The sequence below is a fragment of the Cebus imitator genome, unplaced genomic scaffold (assembly GCF_001604975.1).
Source record: "Cebus imitator isolate Cc_AM_T3 unplaced genomic scaffold, Cebus_imitator-1.0 Scaffold229, whole genome shotgun sequence".
Classification (NCBI taxonomy): Eukaryota; Metazoa; Chordata; class Mammalia; order Primates; family Cebidae; genus Cebus; species Cebus imitator.
In genome coordinates, this window is record NW_016107544.1 from 213,512 (window position 1) to 232,441 (window position 18,930).

The 18,930-nt window shown below is 49.9% G+C and overlaps 1 protein-coding gene across 3 annotated transcripts in view; it reads right to left on the reverse strand.

Annotated features, from left to right (window-relative positions):
• Window positions 1-252: 252 nt before the first annotated feature.
• Window positions 253-18,930, reverse strand: part of CACNG5 (calcium voltage-gated channel auxiliary subunit gamma 5) — a 68,684-nt gene continuing 50,006 nt past the window's right edge. Inside the window, exons 5-7 of one of the 3 annotated variants that reach the window (XM_037727406.1) lie at window positions 12,372-12,517; window positions 7,772-7,864; window positions 253-608 (exon numbers count right to left, since the gene is read on the reverse strand). In XM_037727406.1, coding sequence (XP_037583334.1) covers window positions 306-608; window positions 7,772-7,864; window positions 12,372-12,517 — 542 coding nt within the window. In that variant the 3' untranslated portion in view covers window positions 253-305. Of the gene's footprint in view, window positions 609-2,941; window positions 4,427-7,771; window positions 7,865-10,893; window positions 12,091-12,371; window positions 12,518-18,930 lie in introns of those variants that run through there. The other 2 variants (XM_037727407.1, XM_017497305.2) reach the window with 2 other exon arrangements.

An 18,930-nucleotide genomic window follows, 5' to 3' on the forward strand; every position in this document is an offset into this window, starting at 1 on the left:
CTTAGGTGCCGAAGAAATCTCAGCTCTCACGATTTTATCATTTCTCAAGGAAACAACAAGGTTCTGGGAGCTCACTTGGGGCCTCTTTCCTCTGCAGTGTCTTGGAGAGAAGGAAGAAGGAAGGACCGCAGGAGCGGAGACAGCCCTGTGTTTAGTGGGGAACAAAAACACCCAGAAAGCTCCAGATTGAGCTACTGTATGGGAATAATTATGGCTGCTATTTTTGTGCATTTGTTTAATAACGTTAATTTGCCGACAGCTTGATATTATAACATCCTCTCCCACACAGAGGTGGCTTGAGTTCTCTATTCACCAGAATCCATTTGCATTTTATTCTGCGGGGTTTGGGGCTCAGAGGCTGGTGACTCACAGCTGATGGGGGCCTCCAGGAAAGGCCCCTCTCCATGTGGGAGCAGAAGCGGGGGCGTCAGCTCCCAGCAACATTGCCCTGTGCCAAGGCAAACTTGAAACCCTCCCAGCCTCCCTGGGAATGGCCTCCAGCCTTGCCCTGGGCCTCTCCAAAACCCAGTAAAGAAGTCGCCACTCTTGAGACATTTAATCAGGGCAGTCTTCTTAGAGGAGAGGCCTTGATGTGATTGTTTCATGGCCTTGGAGCAGAAGAAAAAGACAGGAGTCAGAAAGGATAAGGATACAGATTTTCACGACTTGGAGATTTGTGAAAAATGAAGATGAGAGTGGCATCTGGGGGTGGGGAGCTGGCAGAATGTTCCCGGTGGATGTTGTTGCTGGAAACCGTTCCATGTCCATGCACTGGCATCTGGGTATGTCTGTAGGGCAGGTGTGTTCAGCCACAGAGTGGAATGAAGGCCAAGGCACAGAAACTCGAGTGGACGAAGTGAGGTTTCTCTGAACTGCAATACTCCAGCTCATAATGAGGAAAGAATGGTGTTAGAACATCACCTCTCTGCAGCCATTAACACAGTAATGAACCACGTGGGCCATGACTATCAATGACTGCTCACTTCCCGGAGGAAAGACTGCCATGGCCAGGCGTGGTGGCTCACACCTGTAACCTCAGCACTTTGGGAGGCCGAGGAGGGAGGATCACTTGAGGTCAGGAGTTCAAGACCAGCCTGTCCAACATGGTGAAACCCCACCTCTACTAAAAATATAAAAATTAGCTGGGTGTTGTGGTGGGCATCTGCAATCCCAGGTATTTGGGAGGCTGAGGCAGGAGGATTGCTTGAATTCAGGAGGTGAGCCAAGATGGCACCTCTGCACTCCAACTGGGAAGACAGAGCGAGACTGTCTCAAAAAACAGAAAATAATAATAATAATAAACCCAGCTGGCCAGATGTCACATGCCTCCTGCAGGAGTTTCACTGTCAACAGGTCAGACTTGCACCCAATCAAGCTTCTAGATCTGCCTACCAGTTCACAGGAAATGGAATGAAAGAACACGTTCACCAACGCCAGGGGGATACAGTCAGAACATTCCAGGCTATGTGATACTCTATGGGCCAACTGATAGGTGGATAAGGAGGAGAACATCATGGGTAAGATGTAAGAGACGGAAAAGCAATTGTGAGGCAAGGATATTTGATGGGTCTGGATAAACAGTAAAGCACCCACACATATGCATATTTAAGATAATAGGAAAATCTGAACTGGACATTTGATGACATTCAGAAATTATTAATATTTTAAGTGTATTATTGGCACTGTGATTTTAAAAGGATCCTTATTTTTTGCTGATGTGGGAAATCATTGCAGAAGAAGTGAATGATGTTTGAGATTTGCTTCTAAAGAATCTGGGGTCAGGCTGGGCGTGGTAGCTCATGCCTGTAATCCCAGCACTTTGGGAGGCTGAGGCGGGTGGATCACAAGGTCAGGTGATCGAGATCATCCTGACCAACATGGTGAAACCCCATCTCTACAAAAATACAAAATATTAGCTGGGTGTGATGGCATGTGCCTGTAGTCCCAGCTACTCAGGAGGCTGAGGCAGGGGATTGCTTGAACCCGGGAGGCTGAGGTTGCAGTGAGCCAAGATCGTGCCACTGCACTCCAGCCTGGTGACAGAGCGAGACTCTGTCTCAACAAAAAAAAAGAATCTGGGGTCAGACGTGTCAGTCTTCAGGGAAGCTGATTGATGGGCACCAGGGAGTTGATTGTCCCATCTCCTTCCAGCCAGGTACTAACCAGGCCCGACCCTGCTTCTCTTCTGAGATCAGGTGTTTTGAGAGTAGTATGGCTCTAGGATTGCTGGGAATATAGGATAAAACCCTCCAGACTGACAAAAGGGAGAAAGCTAGGGAAGCCTAACTGACTCACAACTGGGGACAGTCTTCTGCTCAGGGGACATTTGAAGATTTTGGCTGCCACAAACAGAGGATACAGTATCCTGTGAATAGGGGCTAGAGATGCTGCTGAACTTGCTGCCATGCAAAGATCGGCACCCACAACAAAGAATGTTCTAGCTGAAAATGTCAATAGTGTTGAGATTGAGGAATTCTGGGCTGTTTTAGTGGGGATGGGGGACATGGACGGTGAACTGGAGCATCTGTGCTGAAGAACAATGAGAGCGTGTTGGATTACATTAAGTGCACACATAGTCTGTGATGCATTACATCTACCCCTTGGTATAGCCCCCCAAAATGGTTGCCAGGTCTGTTACAGGAGACAGACAGCAGTATTTTCAGCAGTGCTGTTTGGTGCATGTTGTGGGGGAGCTGGAAGCAACCCTGCCTAAGAGACGTGCTGGAGGAATTAGGGTCAGATCCTAAACATGAGTCATGTCAGACTCTGGCCTCCAAATCCCACTTTCCTGGTGGATATTACTGGGATTTTCACTGGGGTGTAGGCAAAAAGTAAAGGCTGTGGAGTACTTGGCAGCAGTTAGAAGCAAGCAGCTGTATGTTCATGGAGAAAAGCAGAACATTGTAAAAGCAGTGCTGGGTGAAAAAGCGGGAAAGAGAGATGCACGTATAATGCAGTACCCTTTATTTAAATTAAAATATACATGCCAGAAAACAATATCCATTTAAGCAGCACATAGAAACAAGAAAGATACATATTAAACATGTCTGAATGGTTGCTCATGCAGCAGAGGGGAAAGGGAAAAAATAAATAAATGAATAAAAAATCAAGAGCCAGGACTTACGTTGACCAATAATGGCTGTGCATCATGAACTGGGGAAAGTAGCTAACTCAGATTCTGCACTGGGATTCAAAGCAAATAAAATGAAATCACACTGGATAAACACTCCAGGACAGAAGCTGTTACATAGTAGGTGCTCAAGAAATAGTAGCAATAACCAAAATAATATATTAGTACTAATTTATTAATAGGATCACAGGGTAAATTATTGGGAAAACTTCATTTTTTTTCATCTCTTTTTCTTCCCCCCAATCCAGGCAAGGAAGCCCACCATAGAGTTTCTAAGGACCCACTGAGGAAGGATATGCAGTAACCTGCCAAGGGGTTGGCAGACTGGAAGGAGTCCTTAGAGGAGGTCAGGAACAGCAGTCAGCCCATGGGGACAGTCCCTGCACCTGGGAAGGAAATGAGTGAGGAGGTGCAATTGATGGGTTCCTAGAGCAGCAGAGACCAGAGTCCTTGGCAGGGCTGAGGGGCGGCAGGATGGTGTTCCCAAGGACATGGGACACCAAGTGTCATGAACCCTGGCACCTACAATGCTAGACTTTGGATTTCCATCCTGGCAGCTGCTGCCCTCTCCTCCCCACTGGATTTCTATGCAACCCTGGGGAACAGTGAATTTCTCACCACCCAGGTGAACAGAGGCTCAGATAGATTTAGTTTGATTTAGCAAAACAAGGTGACACTTCTTGCATCTAAGTAAAATTCTCACTACGCTTTTTTTTTCTTTGCACCTCACACAGCCATCAACACACAAGCTCACACTTAGGGTGCTTCGGGAAACAGCTTGAACAAATGGAAACTCTCTTCCTCCTCTCCAGCTGATGGGCTTCAGAATGTTGGGGGGGGTCTCACCTCCCATGGCACACCCACTGGCCATTCGCTCCATGATGCCCTGGGAGTTGGTCAGGAAAATGGAATCTGGAGGCCAGAATCTGACATGAGCTTGTCTCCAGGATCTAGGCGCAGTTCCTCCAGCACTTGCCTTGGGGTCATGTTGGTAGGATGCACCAGATGACCCCTCATCACACACTCCAGACACGTGCCATGGCCAAACGTGTGTCACGAGTCTTTCTCCAGTGGCTAGAGAACAAGAGTGTGGTGAGATTCCACCACTGGCTGACCACAGGAAAATCCAGAGGTTATCTGGAGCCATTTCCGACACTGGTTGGCATCATGAGTAGAGATGGGAGAGGAGTTGTCAGGATTAATATGCAGAGGCTTTCAGGAAACAATGCATCACCATTGTTTGCACTTAGACTTTTCCTTCCCCCATTTCTCTTTGGATGGGAACCTGGATTATTTCTGTGATTATAGAAGAGGATACATTTACCGTGCTGAACATTTAGGACCGTAAGTGCCAAGCTCTTGGGAGTGCACTTGAAACACGACTTGCAGAGCAGAACAGTGCAAATATTACCAGCTGCGTGGTCACGAATGAGTCCCTAAACTTCTTTAGGTCTCAGTATTCCTCTATGTATAGGGTTGAAAGGGTTATGTGAGATAATTCTTGCAAAATACCTATTATGTGCCAAGGACTCTGACAAGGACTTTAGATGCATGTTGGTGGTGATGACGTTGGTGATGACCTGCTGGGGTTGAAGCTGAAGTTGTATCTAAATTGATGTTTGCAAGAGGCTGTGTCTGGGTTGAAGATGGTGAATCCATTCTTGGGTGAATCCCAAGCCTATGAACTGACCTTGTAGGGTGCTCTCCAGGCTTGAAGATTTAGGACACTGAGAATTGCCGTGGATTGAATTAGCTGCTGCTCACCTTATGTGGTTTATTTAATTTAGTCTCTTCACCATTTTGTTAATGAAAATAACTTAATTCAAGGAGGACTTTACAGTTTACATGATTTTGACATAGATTGTTGTATCTGAAATAGGGTGGGAAGTGTATGAGTGTGGGTGGATTTAAAGTAAAAATTGACCCAAGTTAGTCTGTTGGGAATGTTGTGATACACGGTTCCTTTACTGCCTAATCAGAAACCTCTAACGCCCTCAAGTCTTGTTGTTGTTGTTGTTTTTTACAACTGCTGAGCACAAAATGAATTATTCAAAGACCAGTGATGAAGACTGACCTGAACTTGATAGAGCTTGAGACCATGAGATCATTTCTGAGGATTTATCAGTCCTGCTTGCAGCCCAGAGTCCATCCTTGGCCCTGACAGTGGGCTGGAGAGTGTGTTGGCTCCAGAATGCTAACCTCTACCATCCTCTTTCCTGGGGCAGGCTCTACCTGCATACCAGTGAATACCAGCTCCTTGGGGAAAGGGCTCAGGAGCAGAGAGGCTGGGCATGAGCCCATGGATTTGGCATCTTGCCCCAGGCATAGCCTTGTCGGAGGAGGTGAGGCCTGTGCAGGCTAGGACAGAGCAAGGTGGGTACTTGGGGCTTCCACTTCCTCAAGGGCCCACCCAGGACCATTCTCCCTTCTTTTCCTGCATTTTGTTTGGGATGCCACTATTCCCCAGCCAGACTCAGAAGGTGGCTTTATCCCCAGCTACAGTGATAAATCCCAGTAGATCTAAGCCAGTGGTTCTCAACCCTGGTTTCATGTTAGAACCATCTGGAGAGCTTTAACAAAATTCAGAGATCAGGAACTAAACCCCAAGAGCCTAAAGCATGTCACTACCTTGACATCGCCTGGAAGCTTGTTAGAGAAACAGATCCTCAGGGCCCACCTGTCAGAATCTCCAGGCTGAGAGAATAACTAACTGGTCAAAGCCAATCATGGTGCAGCAGACTGGTTTTCAAAGGTGGTTGCTACCATAGATCCCATCTCTCATGTGTTCCTCTGACACTCCTCACATCTGAGATAGGGAGATCTATGTTCTCTTCCCTATAAAACTGTGTGGCCTGGGGATTATGATGGAAATGACATAAGGTAACTTCAAAGGCTGCTCCCAGAAAGGCAATGAAGCTTCTCATTCTTAAAAGCAAGCTGTCACCCCGTGAGGAGGACCAGGCCTTAAGAAGAGACTATGCATAGGCATTCTAGTGACAACCTTAGCTGAAGTCCCAGTGGACACCAGTTGCCAGACTAATGAGCAGGGAAGCCTTTGCAATGACAGCCACTATCTGACTGTAACTGCCTGGGAGATCCCGAGTGAGAACCGCCTTGCTGAGCCCAGCCAGCCCCTAAAGCTGTCAGAAATAATCATGATATGATTGTTGCTGTCTTAAGCTACTAAGTTTTGGGGTAATTACTTGTGTATTAATAGACAACTGGCACACATGGCCACACTGTTCCCCTTGCCAGATGGTGGTTTAGGAATGGGCATGTGACTTGGTTTTGGCCGAGACACGACATGAAGTCTGCTGGGGTTGCTACTGGGAAAGTTATCTTTTTTCCTCAGAAAAACACAGAGAAAAAGACCACCATTCTCTTCCCTCTGGTGCTGTTGGGTCTCAATAGAATGCTTGGAATCACTGTGGCCATCTTGCTACCAACTCGAGGATAAAGGTGGCAGAGTTCTGCCTTCCTCCCTCTCTCCTGTCTCCCCACTGCTACTGCCTGCCATGTGCACTCCATTATGCAGAAATCTTAGTCTTCCTTGGGGCACCCCAAGATTCTGATCTCTTGGCTAAATTCTGCATTCTTTTTTTTTAATTTTATATTTTCAAGATGAAGTCTCACTCTGTCACTCAGGCTGGAGGGCAATGGCATGCTCTCGGCTCACCGCAACCTGCACCTCCCAGGTTCAAGCAATTCTCCTGCCTCAGCCTCCCAAGTAGCTGGGATTACAGGAGTGCAGCACCACGCCTGGCTGATTTTTGTATTTTTAAGTAGAGACCGGGTTTCACCATGTTGGTCAGGCTGGTCTCGAACCCCTGACCTTGTGATCTGCCCTCCTTGGCCTTCCAAAGTGCTGGGATTACAGGCATGAGCCACTGCACACAGTTAAATTCCACATTTTTGGGGTGTTGTCTGGGCTGGGAGGAATCTACTGCTTGAATTTGGTTGCATTTAGGTTGTAAAACTTACAACCTCTAGAGTTGGGGATAGTGTCTGGGGACAGAGCCTGATGAGGTGATTGCATCTACACCCCACCATTGTAGGAATGAGAAGACAGAAGTCCCGAGGGCTGCTGGTAACACACAGAGGGTGCAGCAGCACCTGTTGAAAACTCAGGCCTCTTAATCAGCAGGGCAGAGATCCCATGCATACAAATCTTCAAGGGCAGGGCCACCCCGGCAGAAAAATCTTAGCCCCACAGTGAGCAGACAGGGAGTCCCAGCTTCACACACCAGAAAGCAGAGGCAGGCCCAGAAGGATATGATATGTCCAAGGTCACAGAGCAGAAGTCCAGGAGCCTGGTTCAGGGCTGTGAGACTCCAGAGACCTCAGCTCTGCCAGTACCAAGGACATGAGGCCCCAGCACCTGTCCTGGGAGATGTGAATGCCAGAGGGGCACCTGCCTGGTTCCTATCAGCTCATCTGCATGCCTGGAACCCAAAAAGCAAAGGCAGTCCTGGTGGGGGCTCTGGCTGGCTCCAGCTTACCACCCTCCACCCCCCGTGGTGGTGACCACTGAGCCCTGTCTCTTCTATGGCACCTGGAGCAGCTGCTGCTGCCATGGGTAAACCCACACTCACAGGGCTAGCCAGGCCCCAGGCACAGGTGCATTTGGCAGAATCCACTCACCCATCCACTTGTACAGCCACTCCCTACACGGAGTGCTGTGTTCCAAAGGCGGGTTAACTTCCAAGTGTCGCACGAGCATATGAGAGTGGTTCCCTGTGTGTGGGGAGAAAGTCAAGATGTGGGGAGCTGACAGCGGGTCCTGGTACCCAAAACCCAGGCAGCTGGGGAAGGAACAGAGTCCAGGCACCAACTGCTCAGGCCTTAGGTGGAATGAGGCTCCCCTGGCCTCTGCTGTCCTTTCTCCACTTACCATGGTTAGTTTTATGTGTCAGTGTGGCGGGGCCACGGTGCTGCCCAGATATTTGGCCAAACGTTTTTCTAACTGTCCTGTGAAGGTGTGTCTTGGCCAACACTAACATTTAAATTGTGGACAGAGTAAAGCAGTTACTTTGCTATTAGAGCAAAGGCTGACCTCCCCTGAGGACCTGCCCACATCTGTCCTCAAAAAAAAAAAAGTATCTCTAGAAGAAAAAAACACAAAAACAGCTGATTTTTGTGTTTCTTTTCTCTTCCTTTAACTCTTACATGCACTCCAGCCTGGGCGACAGAGCAAGACTTTGTCTCAAAAAAAAAAAAGAGTAGTGAGTTCCAGGTGTGGGGGAACCAGTCAGATTGCTCCCTCTTAATGGCTGGTTACCCCAAGTCATTTTATTCCATAATTCATGACACTTGGGTTTACTAGTCTACCCCTCCCATTTTTTTCCCACACTGCTTGAGGAAACAAAAGATCAGAATGCGTATTGGAGAACAGACCCTAATTTATGATTTCTGAGTTGAGTTTGTACATGTTCATGTTTGGTAAAAATCCTGATTGAGGAGAGGCTGCAACTAGGCCCTGATTCTGAGATGAATTTATAGACAGAAAGGAAATTGTGATGGTGGTGTGATTATTGATACATTCATCCACCCCAGTGAGGGGAAAAAACGGCCCAGAACCTGTTCCTAAGATGCGCGTAAACCACGTTCCCAGGGTAAAGTCTCCTTCATTCGGCAGCTCAGCATCAGCCCAGTAAAGACCAAACCTAGCGATGTCTGAGTCCACAGTCAGCTTGTACTTAGGAGTGGATTCTATTTTTTCCAGGTGCACACAAAACAAGCCTGGCAGTGACAGAGAAAGAGTATTGCAGAGAGACAAAAGTGCAATTAGGAGCTAAGTACATTGACAAAAATTGGAGTAGAGCTCACCTAAATGATTGTCCAGTTTGGAAATGCTATCTGACTTTCTCCAAGCACAAGAACTGATTCCTTTACTTTGTTGAGGGAAGGAGGTGGTTTTGGTAGTATTCTGTAAATAGTAACCGAAGAGTACAACCGTCATGGCAAGGGTGCCAGTGGAGAGGAAGGGGGCTTCGCAGCTGTCAGTTTATAGGTCAGGGTTGAATAGTCACATACAAAAGCAACAGGGAGCCTCCCACATGAGGCTGAATCATTGGAGTTGTGGGTGGGTGGGAGTGGAGTGGGCTTGGAACCCATTTAGGCCAAGCCCCTCAGGGCAGAAGGGTGTGGCCCAAGGGTTCATGGTGAATAAGTGGCTGAATTGGAACCAGAATTGGCTTATCTTTCCCCTCTACCATGCTGCCAGACAAATGGAAGAATCCAGCAACAAAATACCTGTCTTCCCTAAATTCATTTGTGGAATGACCCCCCCATAACCTCAGGATATGGCTGTATTTGGAGATGGGCCCTTTAAAGAGGTTATTACATGAAAATTAACCACCAATTAATTGGGGATGAGCCCGAATCCAATCTGACTGGTGTCCTTATCAGAAGAGGGAATTTGGGGCCAGGCATGGTGGCACATGCCTGTAATCCCAGCACTTTGGGAGGCTGAGGTCAGGAGATGGAGACCATCCTGGCCAACATGATGAAATCCCGTCTCTACTAAAAATATAAAAATTAGCTGGGCACACCTATAGTACCAGCTACTAGGGAGGCTGAGACAGGAGAATCACTTGAACCCCGGAAGCGGAGGTTGCAGTGAGCCGAGATCATGCCACTGCACTCCAGCCTGGCGACAGAGCAAGACTCCATCTCTAAAAAAACAAAAAAAACAAAAAATTTGGGCACACTTAGGGACACCAGGGACATGGGCACAGAGACCATGAGAGGACACAGCAAGAAGTTAGCTGTCTGCAAGCCAAGGACAATGGCCTCAGAAGAAGCCAGTTCTGCCAACCCCTTGATCTTGGACGCTGGTCCCCAGAACTGTGAGAAAATTAATGTGTGCTATTTAAGCCCCCCAGTCTGTGATAGTTCATTACAGCAGCCCGGCTGCCTAGCACATCACCCCTCCAAGCCTGCAAGCGCCAACGTGCAGCATTCTGGGCTACGTGCTGGAGCCCATATGTCACTGCCACGGCTTTGTGTTCTCAGAACCTAATGGCATCTTAAAGAGGGCAAGAGGAGAGCTGGCACAGCAGCGACACATAGCACTGTTTTGCCACTCAAAATCTCAAAGCCAAAATGTCTAAGCTGAGCCAACACTTGGAGAGCCAAGGGGGGTGGGCGTGGCTTGCAGTAGCTTCTGTGGGCTTCACAGAAGGTGATTGAACCCCCCCTAGCTCTGGTTTCCCACCAGGAGAATGGGTGTCACACTGCCTGGTCTTCTGGAAAAATCTGATTTGCCCACATCTGTCCTACACCCAGGAAGCAGACACTCCTCCGTATTAGGATTAAATTGGCAACCCCCAAATGTTCACAGGCAGCCTTTGGAGAGCAGCTGGATTATCCCAAGTCTGCATTTGTTTGAACACAAAATGCACTAGCTGTCATCAAATCCAGCTCCAACTCCCAGGCAGCCTCTTCAAAGGCTACTTTCCTCTTTTTTATTTTTTGGAGACGGAGTTTTGCTCTTGTTGCCCAGGCTGGAGTGCAATGGCGCGATCTCGGCTCACCGCAACCTCCGCCTCCTGGGTTCAAGCAATTCTCCTGCCTCAGCCTCCTGAGTAGCTGGGACTACAGGCACGTGCCACCATGCCCAGCTAATTTTTTGTAGTTTTAGTAGAGACGGGGTTTCACCGTGTTGACCAGGATGGTCTTGATCTCTTGACCTCGTGATCCACCCGCCTCGGCCTCCCAAAGTGCTGGGATTACAGGCTTGAGCCACCGTGCCCGGCCTACTTTCCTCTTAGGTGGTTTAGACAGCTGTCTGCAAGATTCCATTGTAGGACTTTGGTCCAGACATATTGCCCTTGTAAGGGGACAGTCTCCCCAGGGCCAGAAACTGTCTGGTGATAGGAACTCAGACCAGCCCAATTCTAAAATTCTCATTGTCAGAACCAGTTATTTGGGTTAAGGCATAAAAGGCTCCTGTAAAATGTGATCAGAGGGCCATACATATTAGGATGTCTTCAGCCATTAACACCTCTTTGTGACTTCATCAGTGTGGCCCCAGACCTACTCTTAGTCCCTCAGGGCCAGGACCCAGGGCAGCTGAGTTCTGGTGGGAGGAAAGGTTCACGGCCTGTGTCAGGGAGGGGAGACGGAGAGTACGACAGGTGTGTCGTGTGGAGGGACTCGGAGGAGAAAGGAGTTCAGAAGGAACACTGCCAGCTTGACGTGTCTAAGTCAGCCAGACCTCCATATCAGAGTCACCTTTCGGGCCGATGGTGTAGATCTTGAATGTGAAGGCCAGGCCAGTTGGCAAGTGCATGAGTCCAGCTGCATCTGTGTAAGGAACTTGGCGTCTCAGAGCTGGCCCTGGGCTAGGGCTATGAAGTTGGGGGTGCAGGAAGAATACACAAAGGGAACATCAGCCTCTCCTGGGCTTGCAGGGAGCGGCTAGCTTCCTGGAGCCACGGCTGTGATTGGCACTCACATGGGTGGGGCTTCTTCCATGTTCCCAGCCAATCAGCTTGCCTGCAAACCCCAGACTCCCACACCCACACTGGGGGCAGTTAGAGCCCTTCTGGAGAAGTGGGGAGAGGACAGGGTCAAGTGACAACAGCTAAGCATGGGTGGCCTGGGCCTGTCAACCACAGGCCTGGGGCTCAGGGGTCACCTGGAGAGAACAGGCAGGGTTGCCTGGCCACCCACAGTCCAGGGATGGGGTTGGCCAAGGCTCAGCAGGGCGAAGAGGACATCTGGTCATAGTCGGGGCACTTGAGCAAGGCAGGGTAGTTGCTGTTCATCTGCAGGGAGGCCTCGCTGGAGATCTCAGAGGGGCTGCGGCCCCTGACCCAGGCGTCTGGGTGTAGGAACTGGCCCGAGTAATCGGAGCAGTTGCTCAGCCGAGGGCGGTAGAAGCCGGGGTGGGGCCTGTACATGTCCTCGGCGGTGTACCGCTTCATAAACAGGTAGACAGACATCACCCCGGCGCTCTAGAGGGGGGAAGACAGCGGAGGACGGCTCACTGCCGGGGTCTGCACAGGACACGGCTTGAGTGGGGTGTGAAGTGGATGTGGGGACAGGCGCAGGGCCTTGGGGCCATCCTGGCTGGAGGAGACCCAGGAAGGGAAGACAGTGACACATTCTGGGATGAAGAAGGGAAGTAGGGTGGGTGGTCCAAGCCCCAAAATGCTTGTGGAATGTCCCCTCTCCCCTGCTCAGGGGGGGCAGTGCCTAGCCCCAGCCTGTCCCTGCTCAGGGTGACAGGATTTACCTCCGTTAAAAGGAAGGAGATGGCGGCGAAGGCAAACGACCACCCGTACTTGTAGTTGAAGTAGGTCTCTGCATCCTTGGTCCTGTTGAGCATCTCGTCATTGATGCTGGAGATGTAGAGCACCAGGCCCACCACGAGAGAGAGGCCTGGTTGGGCAGGTGGGGGAGAGGGGACACTCAGGCCAGAGGTGTTAGGAGTTTGCTGAGGTGGCACCCACCTCCGCTTGCAATTCAGGAGCAAAGCCGCTGGCCTGGATAACAGTGCTGACACTGGAGCTGGAGGGAGAGCAGATGCTTGCCTCCCGAGTACACTGTTTTGGCCAGCACCTTCTAGACAGCAGATAGTTTCAGGGAAGGTCCTGTATAGCTGCCCTCCTAAGCCATGGGCTAAGCCCAGTGGTTCTCACCCTGCTGTGCATACCCATCACACAGGCCTGAGGCCCAGCTCTGGGTATTCTGACACACCTGGCCTGGCATGGGGCCCTGGCACTGTATTTTTATTTTTTTTGAGATGGAGTTTCACTCTTGTCGTCCAGGTTGGAGTGCAATGGTGCAATCTTGGCTCAACCTCTGCCTCCCGGGTTCAAGTGATTCTCCTGCCTCAGCTGGGACTATAGGTGCCTGCCACCACACCCAGCTAATTTTGTGTGTTTAATAGAGATGGGATTTCACCATGTTGGCCAGGCTGGTCTAGAACTCCTAACTTCAAGTGATCTGCCTGCCTCGGCCTCCTGAAGTGCTGGGATTACAGGTGTGCACCACTGCGCCTGGCACTGAATTTTCTTAAGAGGGCTGTGAATCACTGAGCTAGAAAGTGGTTTTTATAGAACTGAAGGGTAAAATAGGCCCCCCTAGGCAGAGATAGCCAAGGTGGTAGGTGGTACCTATCATTGTGGAGTTCCCTCATGTGGCCTGTGGTCTGTGCAACCCATCTGACCACAAGATGTGGCCTGGCTGAGATTTCTAGGTAGGGGAGGTAAAGACAGTTTGTCCAGATTCTGGCAAGCCTTAAATCAGGAGGCCAGGGGGCACCAACTGCCTGCTGCCATCGTGCGAATGACTGCCTCAGGCATTAGTTCTGTTAATTAGTAGCTGTAATTGAATGAAGACATAATTAATTACTCTGTTTTGAGCTGTTCAGGTTCAATTCCACTCACATTATTTTATGAAACTAGGGCATCTGGAAGGATGAATGCTAAAGGAAAATCGATGTGACTGAAACCTTCCAGGTACTTAACTTGCGTTTGAATCACTGCTGCCCTAAATGAACCCTCTTTATTGTTAGCATTGAAATGATTTCATGTGGCCCATCTCAATCTTAGATTTCTGATCCCTAGCTCACTGCTCAAAAACCTCATGTGTCTCAAAGCTACTGTTTACGGCCTTGGCTATCGTGAAGTTCACAAAAGGAAAAACAAAAAGCTTCACTACACTGGGTCTGTATCTCTTGGGCTATGTGGAAATATCACCATGCAAAGATTGGGCTGATGACATTGCTGGCGCTCAATAAATATGTGTTGGGTTGATGCATGGGAGGGTGGAAGGATGGACTTGAGGGATGGATGATGGGTTGGTAGGTAGATTGAAAAATGGATGGAAAGAAGAATGGGCAGGTGGGTGGCCAGAAGGAGAAAGAGTGGCTCTAGGGCACCAGACTTTCTGACTGCTACCTGTCTCCCAAGCTATGTTAAGAAAATATTGGGAAAAGGATCCTAAAATTACTTAGGAGTCAGGTGGTAATCAGAATGCCTGGTATCCAACAGCTGTTTTTCCTTTCCTTCCATCTCCTGTCCACCCACCCACCCACCCATCTTCTCCCCAGGATGCCCCCCCCCCAGTCAGTCAGTCAGTCCAGGGTACCTAAAATACATGCCCCAAGAGCCACTCCTTTGGCCAGAGTCATTATCTTCAAAAGAAAAGGTCTCTATGAAAATGCGCAGGTCACCTTGAAAAGGAGAAAGAGCCTACCTTGGTTTCCCATGTTCTTTCTGTAAGGCTGGTTGCCTTGCCAGGAGTTTGAACATGCCCATCTCCCTCCCCACTGGAAAATTATCAGAATATGCCCATCATCTAGCTCCGCCTTGGAAATCCCCTCTGCACTCAGCACTTAGCCTGCTCACCGGAAATCCCACCTACCTACCAATAGCAGCTCACCCCATCCACATCCTGTTTCTCCAAATCCAATTGAACATCTTCACTCCCTATAAAACCCCACTCCTGAGAGAAGTCAGGCATGACTTCCCTGGCCCCTCTCCCCGGGACCACAGAACCTCACCCAGGAGCTGAATAAATTGGCATCTAATTTTCTTGTGCTGGCCTCAGTTTCCTTGTTTTTAACTTGGCAATAAACCTACAGAGAATAAACTTTACAAGTGGTGCCGAAACCCGGGAGGGAGTTATACGACCCCTCCTGGGGGAAACTGACCCCTTCACACGAAGCTGGACCAGGGAACTGCTCCATCACAAGGTAACAGGGAACTGCTCCATCGCAAGGTTAACAGGGAACTGCTCCATCACAAGGTAAGACTTCTGTTACCTACAACTCTCCCACTGCCTGCCTCGTAGACTCCCTGCTCACTATCACGGCTGCATCAGCGACTCCTTGTCTCGCCGTGGGCCCGGGGCCCCGGCCTTGTCTCGAGGACTTGAGTGTAGAGGAGACGTCCCTACTCTCTTGTCTTTTCCCTGTGAGGGGATTCCGGGGGTCAGAAATTTGAAGGAGACGTCCCCATCTTCCCAAACCCTCTCTGGCATTCGGTAGGGCAGTCCAGGACGCCCTCCGACCATCTCCGCAGCAGCGGCCGAGGTTTAGGTATTCAGAAGCCCCGCTTGTAAACCCAAGCCCTGCCTAACAGCAGGACCAAATCTCGGGCTTACAGTACTAAAACGTCTATCAAATTCTCAGATCAGCCTTTTTGGTATATAAACTCTCAATAAGTAACTCTGTTTTCTTTCTTCCTCCTCTTCTTCTACTGAAGGCCTCACTCTTCTCACATTTTTTTTCTTGCTATAATCGTTACATTGTTACAGCCTATAAGCTCTCTCAGCCACCCCCCCCCCCCCCCCCCCGCCGGGAAAGGAGTACTTCTGCCTGTGTTGGGTATAAGACCTTCCCATATTCGTTTCTAACCCCTAACTACCCCACAAGAGTGAACCATGGGCAATCAGAAGTCCCGCCTGGACCCTAAGTTGCCATTAGGATGCCTAGCCCAAAATCTACCCAAACTAGGTCTTTCCATTAAAAAGAAAAGGCTACTTTTCGTCTCCACTGTGGCCTGGCCACAATATCCCCTAGACAACCAGTCTAAGTGGCCTCCAGAGGGCATGCTCAACTTTAATGTCCTGACAGACCTAGACAACTTTTGCCAAAATAACAGTTAATCGTCAGAGGTCCCTATGTCCAGGCTTTCTGGTACCTTCACTCCCAGCCCACCCTCTCCTCCTCTTGTTCCTCCTCCCAGGTTCTGTTAGCCAAAACCCCCCCCTTTGCCCTCAGCCCTGCCCTGTTCCGCACTCTCCGAAGACCTGGAAGACCTGTCCTGCCCCACCCACTTTACCAACCCCCCTCCTTATGCGAGGCCTCAACTCCCTCCTCCCTCTTCTCCTTCTCCTCCCCAAAGCCCTAATATAACTTCCCCTGTCAGTGCTCATACCCACTCTCACGAACCCCCCTTCCTCTGCAACTTTGCGTGAGGTAGCCGGAGCAGAAGGCGTTGTCCGAGTACACGTTCCCTTCTCTCTCTCTGATCTGTCAGCCATTGAAAAATGCCGAGGGTCATTCTCTACCAATCCTACCGCGTATACCAAAGAATTTCGTTACCTCACCCAGGCGTACGACCTAACCTGGCATAACACCTATGTGATCCTGTCTTCCACTCTTACTCCTGGTGAGTGTGACCACATTCTTACAGCGGCCCAAGCTCACACTGATCAGGTACATCTCACAAACAAATACCAGTAGGCGCAGCCGCAATCCCCGAGGCAGACCCTAATTGGGACTATCAAACCGGTCAAGATGGCTGCCACCGCTGAGACCAAATGTTACAGTGCCTCCTAGCAGGCATGCAAAGCGCAGCTCAAAAGGTAGTTAATTATGACAAGTTAAGGGAAATAACTCAGGGTCCTGATGAAAACCCAGCTGCCTTCCTAGACCGATTAACTAATGCTATGATCCTCCATACCCAGCTAGATCTGGCCTCCTTAGCAGGGGCTACAGTCCTAGCCACCCACTTCATCTCCCAGTCAGCAGCTGATATAAGGAAGAAACTTAAAAAAGCTGAGGAGGGCCCCCGAACTCCCATATGGGACCTGGTGAACATGGCATTTAAAGTTTTCAATGGCCGAGAGGAACAGGCTGAGGCCACCCACCAGGCCCATTTATAGCAAAAGGTAGGCCTCCAAACCCAAGCTCATGTAGCAGCCCTGAGGCTGGCAGCCCACCGAACATCTGGTGGAGGGGGTCCATCGAAACCCTCCCAAAATTCGTCAAAGTCCCGGCCTGGGCCCTGTTTCAGATGTGGCCAGGAGGGACACTGGGCACGGCAGTGCCCCTGTCCTCGTCCACCTCCTGGGCCATGCCCAAGCTGCAAACAAACTGGACACTGGAAGGTTGACTGCCCATCCCGGGCTGCAGGCTCACCCCCCACACCTCTATGCGGAGGGCAGGCCAGTCCGCAGGAAGCAGTCCCTTCACTTGAACTTCTCGGCCTTCTGGACGACTGATGCTGTCCGAACTCGAGGACCCCCATCACCCTCACTGAGCCCAGGGTAACGCTGCAGGTAGCAGGTAAGTCCATTCCCTTTTTAATGGATACGGGGGCTACCTATTCTGTACTGCCTTCCTACTCAGGACCTAGCATACCTTCCCAGGTTTCAGTCATGGGGATTGATGGAAAGCCGTCCTCTCCTAACCAAACTCATCCCTTAGCCTGTGTCCTTGAGGGACACCCCTTCTCCCACTCCCCCTTTTAGGACGAGATATTCTCCGGACTGTAGGGGCCACCCTCCAATTCACCGGCTCCCCACATTCAAGCTCATCCTCTGCCCACCTCCTACTTCTACTCCTAACTGGTATCACGCCCTGCCTTAACCCCTCACCTAAACCCCCTATCCCTCCTAATGAAGTTAATCCCTCAGTATGGGATACCTCCAAGCCTGTGGTGGCCAGACATCACACACCAGTTAAAATACTCCTGAAGAACTCTACCAACTTTCCCTCACTTCCTCAGTTTCCCATCTCAAAAACCCACTGCCAGGGCTTAAAGCCTATCATCACCTGACTTCTGGCCCAGGGACTCCTTATCCCCACCAGTTCCCCTTGTAATACTCCTATCTTACCAGTCCAAAAGCCGACCGGTGACTACCGCCTAGTTCAGGACCTGTGCCTCATCAATGAGGCGGTGGTACCCATCCACCCGGTGGTCCCCAACACATACACTCTATTATCCAGCATTCTCTCCACTACCTCTCATTTTACAGTTCTTGACCTTAAGGATGCCTTCTTTACTATTCCCCTTCACCCAGAGTCTTACTTCCTTTTTGCCTTCACCTGGACTGATCCTGACACCAACCTGTCACAGCAGCTCACCTGGACAGTCCTGCCCCAGGGATTTAGGGACAGTCCCCACATTTTTGGACAAGCCTTAGCAGCTAACCTTAACTCCTGCTCCCTCCAACCCAGTCTCCTTCTCCAGTATGTGGATGATCTGTTACTTTGTAACCCCTCCCTCTCTCTGTCTCAAAAACATACTGCCACTCTCCTTAACTTTCTTGGATCCAAGGGGTACCAGATATCTCGCTCTAAAGCACAGTTATCAGTCACCTCAGCAGTCTACTTAGGCATTCACCTCACCCCCAAAACTTAAAAGCCTAACAACCAACCACCGGCAGGCACTTCTTTCATTGCAGCCCCCAGAGACTGCAGACCAGATTCTGTCCTTAGGATTTGTAGGATACGTCCGTCACTGGGTACCTAACTTTGCCATTCTAGCTAAACCTCTGTATGTGGCAGCTAAGGACACACCCACAGGACCCCTCTCTCATCCCAGAGTTGTAAAACAAGCTTTCAGAACCCTACAAGCTGCTCTGTCCATGGCACCTCCACTTCATCTGCCAGACCTTAACCATCCCTTCCACTTGTTTACTGACGAGAAACAAGGGATTGCAGTTGGAGTCCTAACCCAACCCCTAGGTCCCGTGTATTATCCTGTAGCATGTTTATCAAAACAACTTGATCCCACAGTCAGGGGATGGCAGCCTTGCCTGCGGGCCCTGGGGGCGGCAACAGAACTCACCAAGGAATCCCTAAAACTTAGCTTATGCCAGCCTATCTCAGTGTTTTCTCCTCATCGACTGACCGACCTTCTCTCTCACAAATCTCTCCCTCACCTAGGACCCTCTCGCCTACAGGAGTTTCATCTACTCTTCATTGAAAATCCGTCAGTTAGCCTTCATTCCACTTCTCCACTCAACCCAGACATATAGGGCCTAAAGCGTTGCACCATTGCATGCAGCCCCTCTTTTTCTTGTCAGGTCTGCAACAGATGATTAAGCAAGTACAC